Consider the following 12,107-nt stretch of genomic DNA (forward strand, 5'->3'; position numbering starts at 1 on the left):
CTCTCCTCTCCTCTCCTCTCTCCTCCTCTCCTCTCCCCTCCTCTCCTCTCCTCTCCCCTCCTCTTCTTTCCTCTCCTCTCCTCTCCTCTCCCCTCCTCTCCCCTCCTCTTCTTTCCTCTCGTCTATCCTCTCCTCTCCCTTCCTCTCCTCTCCTCTCCTCTCTTCCCCCCCTCTCCCCTCCTCTCTCCTCCTCTTCTTTCCTCTCGTCTATCCTCTCTCCTCCTCTCCTCTCCTCTCCCCTCCTCTCCCCTCCTCTTCTATCCTCTCCTCTTCCCTCCTCTCCTCTCCTCTCCTCTCCTCTCCTCTCCCCTCCTCTTCTTCCCTCTCGTCTCTCCTCTCCTCTCCTCTCCTCTCCTCTCCTCTCCTCTCCTCTCCTCTCCTCTCCTCTCCTCTCCTCTCCTCTTCTCTCCTCTTCTTTCCTCTCGGCTATCCTCTCCTCTCCTCTCCTCTCCTCCCTCCTTGTTTCCTGCCGTCTCATCTATTCTATCCTCGTCATGTCTCCTCTATCCTTGTTTCCTAACCTCTTCTCTCCTTTTTTTGCTCTTTCCTCATCCTCTCTCATTTCCTTTTCGTTTTCTCTCCTGTCATTTATTCTTGATTTCAGTCCTCTCCTCTCCTCTATCCTTGTTTCTTCACCTCTCTTTTTCTCTGTCCTCACCTTTTTTACCCATTCCTCCTCCTCTCTTGTTTCCTCTTATGTCATGTATTTTCAGTTCTCCTCTCCTCTCATCTCCCCCTCTCTACCCTTGTCTCTTCACCTCTCCTCTCCTCTTCTCTGTCCTCTACTTTTTTACTCTTTTGTTCTCTTCCCTCATTTCCTTTCATTTCCTCTCCTGTCATTTTTCGCTCCTCTCCTTGTCTCGCCTCAACTCTCCTTCCCTTAAATCCTCGTCTCTTCTCCTCCGTCCTTGATTCCTCACCTCTTCTCTGTTCTCTCCTTTCCTCTCTTGTTTCATTTCCTCTAAACTAATTTATCCTTGTTTTCAGTCCTCTTTCTTCCTTTGAACTCCACAGCGGATCACAAAGAAAATAAGAATCAGTCTGAAAGAAGGAATTCAATTTGATTTTAACAACAAATCAAAGGATCTTCGCTACACTTTGATGCTTTAGATTTATGATCACGTTAAGGGTTCACAACATACGAACGTGTGTCCTCAACAAAACCTCAAATTACTAGTCTTTATTCAGAGAGTTCAGCGTTGTTGCCAAACCCAACAAAGGGACAAGTAGAATTACAACAAAGTTCTGCATTCTTACATAAAAAGCCGGGCAGAGGAGTCGAAGCTTTGAAGGGACTGAAAGAAAAACTTTGTTTCCCCGGCAAACAGAATACGGATAGTTAGACATGAGACGGTTTCCGCTGCAGTAAGGCACACTCACATGAGGGATTTTTTTTTTTTTTTTTTTTTTACCATTGTCAGTTTAGTACAATAGGAAATGAACTCACTGGAGAAACACGCTATAAAATGGACTCATAAAGAAGCAGAATATAGAGAAAGTTGTTGTTTTTTTTTCCTCACTTCATCACACAGAGACCAATACTCTCTTGGTCCTCAATTTTGTATTCACAAATGGATTGATGTTTAAAGATTGAAGTCAGTGTATTTCCCCAATAAGACGTGGATTAACGGTGGCTCAGCAAACTCGGTATTTGACTTTCAGTGTATTTGTAAGAGGAATTAGGCATTTTGCATTTCAAAAGCACCACTTGCCTTTCCCCTGTACATTTCTGAGGGAATTATGATTCAGCTCTCCTGACTATGTGAGACTTTAAGCTCTCAGATGTTTTGTCGGAACAGTCGGAATATAGGAAATTAAGTGCCTCAGGTCGAACATGTGAAGAGATTTTGTTTCTGTGAATCATTAAATATACTAAACGTATTAGAAACATATCATTCAATACTTGAAAGATGGAGCTCAATGCATCCTCATACTTTGCAGAGAAAAATCTCAGGATATGTTTTTTTTTGTTTTTTTTTTTACTGATCATCGGTTTCACAAAAAGTGGATTTCCTTCTGGGGGAAAAAAAAACATTGTAATATCCCAAACAGACACCATAACAGATGGTTCCAGTTCAGTCTTTCACAAGTCTTCAGTAGCATCAAACCAACCAACCAATCAAATCAAACCAAGTCTACCTTCAGTAACAGGTGCTGATGGAGCACTGCAGTGTCATGAGTTGATTACAGAAGATGAAAACAACATTAGATGACAAATATCAAAAAATACAAGTCTAACTCCAGAGCAGAAATATTAATTTGAGAAAAAATTAGCCTAATATTATATCATCTATTGCAATATTTTGTAAAATAGGACTCTAAATATCGGCTTTATCTTTGATGTTCACTGTAGAGTTTAAACCTTTAATGCATTGCATACATTTTCCAGTGATATCCCCTTTTAAAATACAACTCTTGAACCAACAGTTGATTTAAATATTGAACTATAGAAACTGTAGTTTTAATTAATCTTTAGGGTAACAGCTTCTTTTAAGTCTGTCTTACTAGAAATAAACCTTTTCTATATCTGTATGTTTTTATACTGTTTTATACCAGTTATTCATTGAAAAATATGTGAGGAATTAACAGTTGTGAAATCTGATTCATATGCACTGCACAGCTTTACATGTGTGCTTTGTATGTGTGTAGCCATAAAGGAAAAGAGGCTCAGAAGTGTCAGTCAGAGTGTGGAGCTCCAGGCAGGAGGGTTCGGCCTGAGTGAGCAGGACTCACCTTTATCAGTGTCCTGTAGGGCTGGTGGTTTAAAGGAATAGTTCAACATTTTAGGAATTACGCTTATTCACCTTCTTGATGAGAGTTAGATGAGGAGATCGATAACACTCTCCTATCTGGTCACTAAATATGAAGCTCCTGCCAGAGTTAGAGGAGAAGAGGAAATGTGAGAAACAGGGAGAAACAGCTAGTTTGTCTCTGTCCAGTAAAAAAAATCTGAAACAAACAAGATATAACATGTCAATCAGTGAGCTTTACAGGTGTTGGTAGACAGATTTTGTTATTATCTTTGGACAGTGACAGACTAGGTGCTTCCCCCTGTTTCTAGTCTTTATGCTAAGCTAAGCTAACCGGCTGCAGGTGCTTCATATTTATTGTACAAGTATGAGAGTGATATCAATCTTGTCATCTAACCCTCAGCAAGTGAGCAAATTAGCGTATTTCCCCAAAAGGCCGAATAATTTAACACTCATACTGTGAGCTGTAAATGCCACTCTCTGGGGTTTAGTCTGACCGGAGGCTCCTGTCAAAAGTCAAAAAAAGTCAAAAGTCTCCTCTGTCCCCTTATTTCCTGTCAATCTTCACCTTTCAGTATCAAATAAAGACTCAAAAAGGGCGAGAAACAAAATTCTCGCATGAACAGCTCCGGGAAGATACGGCAGCCTTACCGCTGAAATGACACTGACACCAACATACATACAGCATGTGCATGCATAAATGCATAAACTCAGGCTTCACCTTCAGAAACTCCACATATCAAATTTATTTATCGTGGCACGGTTCAGCAGACATGTAGAAATGTATTCTGCACGGTTGTCACAGAGCTGTGCCCCCGCATGGCGATAGCATCTCTCTCATTTTTATTTCGACAAAGTTCCTCAGTGGGAGTTCAGACAGGAGCGCACTTACCAATTGCATCATGGTAAAGCTTTTCTAAATCCAACATGGCATAACTAGGGAATGTAGATGCCAAATTACACTTCATGGAATAAACATGAGCCGAGACACTGTCACTGTTCTCTCACACCTTTAGTGTTGTATTGTTGTATCCTTCCTCCTGTCTCCGCTGAGAGTCGGTGGGCAGGGCTCCACTATGCTTTATGTTGCTAGCACGAGATAATCATTGCTAATTTATCAACCTGACATGCTAACAGGGAGGTGATAAACAAAACAAAGGAATAATAGTGTCTACTTCACAGGCATGTTTTTTTTTTTTCTCATCCGCTCTCTGTAGGGACTCTAATGCCAGGAATACAAGTAAATAAGCATTTTTCATGTCCCTTGTTGGTGTTGATTGTAATATGCAAGCACATAAAGACAAATCAGAATAGGATCAAAGAAAAACAGGTTCATCTTTTTCTCTCCCACTTAAATATGTGTTCCCTTTTTTTCTTGCTCATTTTCTCAGCCTCCCGCCCGGTGGAAAACAAGCTGTGTGAGGGTCCCGTCCCCAACAGGTCCCAACTGTGCCAAATCCCCTGCCCCATTGACTGCGAGGTGTCGCCGTGGGGGGCCTGGGGGCCGTGTACCTTCGAGAACTGTGACGACCAGGCTGGAAAGAAAGGTAAGTTTAAAGGTGTTGTGTGGCCACTTTTTTAAAATTATTATGATTAATATGTCAAAGTTGTTATGTAACATTTGTTTAATGCAATAATAGCCACTATTTCAGGCCAGTTTTGTTTTTCTAAATAAACCCACCCACTCTTACCCCCTCATATGCATTAATTTCTTTTTTGGCTCTACCGAAGATGATTAACATGTTGGAAGTAATTTGCCCGTCATCTGTCATTCCCTCCTCCGTCTGGCGCTGAGATAAATTCTGACAGTTTTTCTTTGTGAAACAATGATATCTTCCCTTGTTCCTAGTTCTTATGTGTTTTCCAGTAATTATACCAATGTATTAAAAAAAAATAATGTGGAAATAATATATTATCATGCAGTATTTATCTAGACGCTCTCTCCCCGGAATCAACCCAAAATAAATCATTGAAAAAGATTCGGTGCTTTGTTTTTACAGCGTAGTAAATGCTGCCTAAACTCCAGCCAGCCCTTATATTGTCTTTTTTAAGAGAACAATATAATTATTACAAACATTATTATTGAGTCTGAAAGCATTCATTAACTTGCAATCTTCATTACGGTTTAACTATGTAATATTATTATCGTTTTTATACTAGCTATAACCTTACAAAATAGCTTCAGAGCATATAACACTGACTAGTTCATGATTGAATGTCTCTAGTCATAGCAGGTCGTTGTTAAAATATACATAGGAAACATACTATCTCTGCGGGTGGAACTGCAGCCACACTATTATTACCCTCACAGTATGCTACATGTGCCTTTATTATATCAGTATGTAGCAGCTGCATCACCGGTACACTTATAGTCTGGATAGCAAAATGAAAGTAAAATGTTCATGCCATGTGCACTTATAAATCTAACGTGATATACTGTATGTGAAGGAGCGTTTAAGTGATCAACGTTGTGTTCACTGAAGCTTATAAATAATGTCAAAGGCTGATTTCTGCATGACTTGGCTGATTGGTCACATGTGCCATTACCGAAGTGAGAACTCACTCGGTACTAGAAAAAGATGGGGCAGGGTGTAATTTCTGGCAGACTAAAGCAAACTCTGTGTGTAGTGGGGGGGGGGGGTTTCTCATGTTCCCATTAGTATTAATGAGCTGTCTCAACAAATCAGCCATCAAGCCAAACCAAGATAATCATGAACATCTATCATACACAGGAGAGAAAGTGATAGATTCGGTGTGTTATTCTAAATGTAGAACAGCTCATTTTCTCAGGTTTGTCACTTGTGATGACTTTTTTCTGCAGGTTTCAAACTGCGGAAACGACAGATCACCAACGAGCCGACGGGAGGGCCCGGAAACTGCCCTCACCTGGTGGAGGCGGTGCCGTGCGACGAGCCTAGCTGTTACGACTGGCAACTGGTCAGCCTGGATCAGTGTGTTCCTAATGATGAGAAGACGTGCGGGCCCGGCACGCAGCTCGCACAGGTCCGGTGCATCAACAGCAACGGTGAGATGGCAGAATTCAATGTCATTTATCAAATAGACGATGAGATGTTACTGAGCGCGTTTGATGAGCTGCGCAGCTGTCAATTAAGCTTCATGCCCCACAGTTTCTGGTAGGTATTTGTTGACTGACATTATCAATCTCGTTCCCACTTGCTACCTATCTACCTTTCAAATATGTAGTGCTTTCGATCCTCCACCTTCTACAATGAAAAAAGTGTAGTTGTGACCTTGTGTGGAAAAATCCTATATTTTCAAGGTGATCTCTCCACTGACCCTCCAACTAGAGCTGCACAACTCTGTACGTGAGGAGATCTCCATGACTAGACTTGTGAGGAGTCCTCTCTAGACTCCTCTCTCTCTCTCTCTCTCCACTCTCTCTATCCTGTTAAACTTCTCCTACTTTAACGCTTGCTTGATTCAGCATTGCCGCCTCTCTCACGCTGTCTCTCTCATTACAGTCTTTCCTTCTGCATGCACAATTAAACCTTACTCACACTAAATCAAATCAATCCTCCGTGGCGCTGGGTCTAGAAGTATCTCGCGCCCTTTGCCGCTCCTGATTTTTACTGCTACTTTTTATTACTGTAAATCTTTAATATAAGGGGCGGTGGTGCAGAGATGATTTGTGGACATCCTGTTGCCGTCAGGTTGTGGACAAATGTTAGGCAATATAAGCTGCAGCACATCATCGATTTTTATTTAGTCGTTTTTTTTTTTACTCGCAAGGTGTAGATAAAAAAACCATGTTTATTTATTCTGTACGTAAAGTTAGAATGTGCTGCAGCTGTGGGAATCTCATTCAGTCCCAAATGTACTCAGTAAATCTTCATTTTATGATGCGGTGCAGTGACTTTGTTCACATATTCCCCGCTAGAGAACTTGATTTGTCCTTCTAACGTCTCCCACAAATCACAGTTCATGCATCAACTGCAGACATTCAGTGAAGTTCCAGTGGATACTCCCCTTGTACTGCAGGAGTAACAGAAACTCTGCACTTTTCTTTCTCCCCTGACTTCGGTTGATTGATCCCCCCCCCCCCCCCCCACCTCCATTCCCCTCATCTGATGAAAATTGATTTGTTCTGTTTGGATTTTCGCTCCGTTTTTCGCCTCAGAGATTTTTCACTGCAATGCTGGCTGTATATTTTCTCCGAGTGTGTCCCAGTCATAAAAGAAAAGGCCACACAGCCGGGCCCCAGACAACAACCGAAGGTCGATACAAATGTTATTGAAACTGGCTATTGATATTCCCCATGCTGGCTGCCCTGCCCACTTAGGCAGAGAGCTGTTTCTTCTCAGCACACTGAGCTTGGAGGTTTTCCCCCTTCATAGTGGGTGTGCTATTCATTCATGTTTTCTCTGTGTGAGCCTGAAAACTGCTGGGGTCCCTTGTCACTTCTTATTTTCATGCCTTCTCGGTTCAGTCATGATTGGTTCACTGCATATCTGTCAAAGTGACATCTTAATGCAAAGTCAGGCCCGGTCTGACTTTTGAAGCTCAAGTGATTCTCCCCTGCTTGAAATTGCAAAACCAACCATTGAAAGGCTTACGTTTTTCTGGGTGTATGCCGCGCTTGCAGAAGAAAATATTCTCAGCTTGGTTCATGGCAGCACATGAAGCAACACAGACGAATATGTGGGTTAACATAATCCACTTATGGCTGATGCTAGGAGCTCATTAATAATACATGTACGCTAGTGTAAAAATGTGGGAATCCCACGAGAATTTACTTCCTCCATGTTCGATGCCACTCAAGTATGGAGATGGGCCAGTGAGTGAAGAGTGCATCAATATGAAAATTCCACACATAATCCATAAATATGGTCATAATCAACTGTCATGTCAATATGGGAAACACAAGTGAAATGTTTGAATTATTTCTGTGGTGAGGCACAGCTTAGGTAAATCCAGGAATATTGGATCAACCCAGAAATATCAGTCATGTCGCTGGTGAGAGTGTGGTTGGCTATTTGCGGTGCTTGGCTGAGAGATTTTTGATGCATACGGATTCATTGATGCCATCTGTGATGAAACAATATTTGTACAAAACAAATCATGTTTTGCCCTCTTGTACAGCAGTTACCATCACTCTCTTTCTCTTCTCCATAATAAATCTCGATTACCTAAAGCTGCACAAAGCAACTTAACAGCCTGGTGATTCCAAAGGACATAAAAAAACACAGTTTTTTCATGTGAAATTAAATTTTTATTACCCTGAAATCTTTAAAGCTATAACATGTAACTATTCTGCATTAAAATGTCTGAAAACAACTAGACCAATGTTATATATTTTGTGGAGTTGTGTACTTACATTATCCCAAATGTTTCCAACAATGGTCTGTTTCATTTGGTCGCCTGTCAATGGCGTCATACCTCCTCTACCAAAGAGTATACGCGCACAAGATGCATGCATCAGTGTTGTGGTTGTCCACCACAATGGCGTCTACCAAAGAGTGTACGCCCACAAGATAATACGTCAGCGTTGTGGCCAGAATCTGTCATAAATTGACTTTTTTTCAGTTTAAACCACATTTTTGTGATAGATTTTTAGATCTTGGTCGTTTTTAACTGTATCTTTTAACCAGATGAAGGATTTTAGTCATCGGACGTCTGGATCTTAAGTAATCAGAGAAACAAGCTGAGCAAACGTTAGCAGCAGCTCACCTAACAGCCCATCCTGGACATCCTGGGCCCACCGAACAGCATCAGAGAAACGACGTGAAACTGCTTTATTCAGTATTTTTACCTGTTTTAACCACCAGGTGTGTTTGTTCTGAAGAGGAGGAGACCTCAGCTCCTAGTAAAAACATCCTAAATAATGAACACTGTAGTAATACTAACCAGGAGAAGCTGGTTGTTTAACAATGACGACAACAACTCTCATCATCCCACGCTACTTCACGACGTCATCAAACTCCGTCTTTTGTTATTGTTTTGATTTAGAGACCCCTAGAGGCTGAAATTACATATTGCGTGTTTAAATGAGATTTTGGTAAACTCCACAGAACATCCTCATGTTTGCAAACCCGACCTGGTCTATGATTGCCTCATACCAAACATCAAAAGAACAGAATCAGAAAAGAAAAAGATGAATCACTGGTACAATAAATTTCAGCTTTTTCTTGGCAGACTACTTGCTCGCTGCTGGTTAGAAAACATTTTGTATTGTGCTCTTATAGTATGTTTCAAATATTCACTTCTTGTCTGCAGATTTCTTTCTGGTTTCTATACCACAGAGACAGTATGAGGCGATCAAAGAATGCCAAGATGATACTTGTGCCAGTTTTGGAAGATATCCCTCCCGAGTTGTCTTACAGAGAACAGACATCTTAAGAAAACAAGCACGTTGTCACAATTTGAGATGGATTGTGTGCTTGACATTGCGCCATCAATTAAGACACACAGCTGTTCATCTTCTCAGCTGCTCCAACATCTCTGTTCTGAAGTGTGGTGTTAGGGCGATAATGGGATTCTTGCAGTGAATCTTAAAGACTTCAAGTTTATTCTCATCACTCAAGTTACCACCAAGACCGTCCTCAGTTGGCAAGTAAACTTTGGCACATTTATATATGTATGTCCTCTTTCCTATGTTTGTTTTTTCCTTTGGTTGTTTACATATTTTCAAAAATGTCCCAAGGAGGATGCAACAGCGCTCACAAACACAGTATGGATTTCATTTGGGGTAAACAGATCAATATAACAACAGAAAAAGATGACATTTCACTTTGAAATGATGATGAATTTACATTGCAGCAGAAATATCAACTGGGTAATAAAGAGGTGCATAACACTCATGGGAAACAAGCATCAGTAATTGCCAGAAAGTAAAGAAATGTCTTTCTTCCCACCGTTTCAAATATTCCCTCTTTTGTTTTAATGTAATACTATCAAGTTTCTGAGTAACAGAGTTTACCTGGAAACATATGTCATTTTAAATAATAACCACAAATCCTTCTGCAAAACACCTGTTTTGACTTTAATCACAAAACTTTACATTTTTTGGCTCTATTGCTTTGAACTAAACACAAAGGCTCAGAGTCTTTGATGCTAAGGTTGTTGCTAAGGTTGTTCACGTTGTCTTCTCATGTATTTTGGATCGGATTCAGGCTCAAACATGTATGGGTGTACTTGAGAAGTTTATATTTTGAGTAAAGAACAGGAAAAAAGAAGCAAAATCCTACTACTTTAGTACTACTACCTCTGGAGCTGGCAGAAGTCTGCCGAGGGGCAGCTTCCAGGAACTAGCCAATCAGAATTGAATGTGCTCATCATGAGGGAGGAGCTAAAACAGCCTGTTTCAGACAGAGGCTGAACTGAGGGGCTGCATAAAAGGCCAGTATAAGATAAATAAGGAGTTTTTTGAACTGTAAATCATGCAAAGATATTCCTGTGGAGCCCCACAGTAAAAATATAGACCTGGAAATATGCATGATATGTCCCTTTTTAAAATGCAGCTTCAATCTGTCCAGGTTTCCTTCCTCCCGTGTTTGATCCTGTTATATTCTGTAACTTGTTTCTTCAGGAGAGGTGGTGGACAGAAACCTGTGCTCGTCTTCCGCGGCTCCAGAGCCCGTGCCCTGTGAGGTGCCTTGCTCCAGGGACTGTGTGCTCAGTGACTGGACACCTTGGTCCACTTGCTCTCAGACCTGCTCTAGTAAAACCATCGAGGGCAAGCAGATGAGGACCCGTTCCATTCTGGCTTACAACGCCGGGGAAGGTAAGTCTCCACCTGCTGGCAGTCTTCTGCACCATGGTGTATAAAATATATGTAGATGAGGCCTGGATATTGGCTTAGTCATGGCCTTTCAAGTTGTCCTTTGCTGTCACTCACTGAATGTCTGGATTTCACACTTGTCTGCGTGTGCATTTGTCCTTATCTCAAACATTCTGCTTATCTGTCCTGGTGATTATTTCTGTTGGACTGTCTCATTGCCTGACACTCACTTTTTTTTTATCTATCTGTTTCTAAGATAATTTCTATGCATATGCTTGTTCTCTGTGGTTTTAAATCTCTGTGTGCATTTAGGTTGTCTGTCTTTCTTTTCTTTTTGTCATGTCACCAAACATTTTCCTTGTGTCTTATCTGGATGTGTGCGTTTTTTTTTTCTCACAGTCACTGCAATGGTTGTGGCATGGATCACAGTGATGGAGGGTAACATTTGTAATTAAAGTTTGCTGGTAGCTGTTTTAAACCTCTAGCTATGTGTCTACACATAACAAAATGAAAATTGTTAGCTTGTTTAGAGCTCCAAAAAATGTAAACATACATATATCATAACAGCTGCAGGGAACTTAGAATTGATTGAGAGCTTATTCAGTTGTACTACAATCAACCATTAACTGTAGTACACAGTTGGCTATGTGTGAAATAGCTTGATTGTTTTAGCTGTTTTTTGTTGTCCTGCAGTAGTTTTAGTTAATGTACTGAATCTTTCACATGTCACATTAACATATTTAATATCTGTATTTATTTAAGGTCTTTCACGGGTGCCAAAGTTTCCAGAACTTTTTGGTAAATCTTTGATTAGACTAGAAATATAGTAGCTGTACTTGTAGTAGTTTTAGATTGGTTGAGGAATACATATGAAAATGATAGGAGGCCTGTACGACTCAAATTTTGTGAACTCACTTACTCTCTAACAATACCTGAAAGAAGCTTTGTCTCGCCACCACAGGTTTCTCCTGCAGAGTAGATTATCTGATTAGATTTTTAGCTCCTTGAAAGATTTTGTAGCTCCTGCATTGCATATTAATGAAGAAAGAAAAGTAGTTCCTTGAGACTACAGAAACTACCCAGAGCTTTAAAATACAGGGTTCATCTTAATATGCAACCCCCAATGTCTGCTAATTAATACAATAATAAGCCAAATTAATGACCTAGTTAGCATAACTGCTTACATTTAATTCCATGGTGATGTCGGCAGGACTTAAGGAGGCCCGAGTGCCTCTTACTGTTTGACACCCATCAATTGAACGGTATTCAAGATGCATGCTCAATGACTCTAGCTCTTTATGAATTTGACAGCAAATTGTAATTTATACTGCAAACATGAATACATTTAAATAACTCAAATATGCTGATTTTATTTGTTACCCCATCATGTGGTTTATGTTTCTTGTATCCAAGGCTGCCTCACATTTTCACCATTGTCAGATGTTCAGCTTTTTCTAGGTCATTGTTCATCAACAGCTCATGCTCATTTGAGGCACCATGTCATGCTAGTGTTGGGGCTAGCATTGTTGTTAGACAGCTAAACTGGCATGGAGCAGTCAGGAGGAAGGAAGTCATTCTCAGTTACTATTAGGGTGAGATTTGTCTGAGCTGGCAGTCTG

The 12,107-nt window shown here is 40.7% G+C and overlaps 1 protein-coding gene across 7 annotated transcripts in view; it reads left to right on the forward strand.

The window, feature by feature from the left end:
* The window catches only part of LOC121905173 (thrombospondin type-1 domain-containing protein 7A), a 189,914-nt gene that overhangs the window by 110,109 nt on the left and 67,698 nt on the right, over positions 1–12,107 (forward strand). For all 7 annotated transcript variants that reach the window (XR_006098369.1, XR_006098368.1, XR_006098372.1 and 4 more), the window contains 3 exons: positions 4,142–4,297; positions 5,572–5,775; positions 10,297–10,491. Coding sequence is in view for 2 of the 7 variants with exons in the window: in XM_042423206.1 (XP_042279140.1) it covers positions 4,142–4,297; positions 5,572–5,775; positions 10,297–10,491 (555 nt within the window). In the remaining 5 variants the exon portion in view is untranslated. The remainder of the gene's footprint in view (positions 1–4,141; positions 4,298–5,571; positions 5,776–10,296; positions 10,492–12,107) is intronic.

This window comes from Thunnus maccoyii, chromosome 10, assembly GCF_910596095.1.
Source record: "Thunnus maccoyii chromosome 10, fThuMac1.1, whole genome shotgun sequence".
Lineage (NCBI taxonomy): Eukaryota > Metazoa > Chordata > Actinopteri > Scombriformes > Scombridae > Thunnus > Thunnus maccoyii.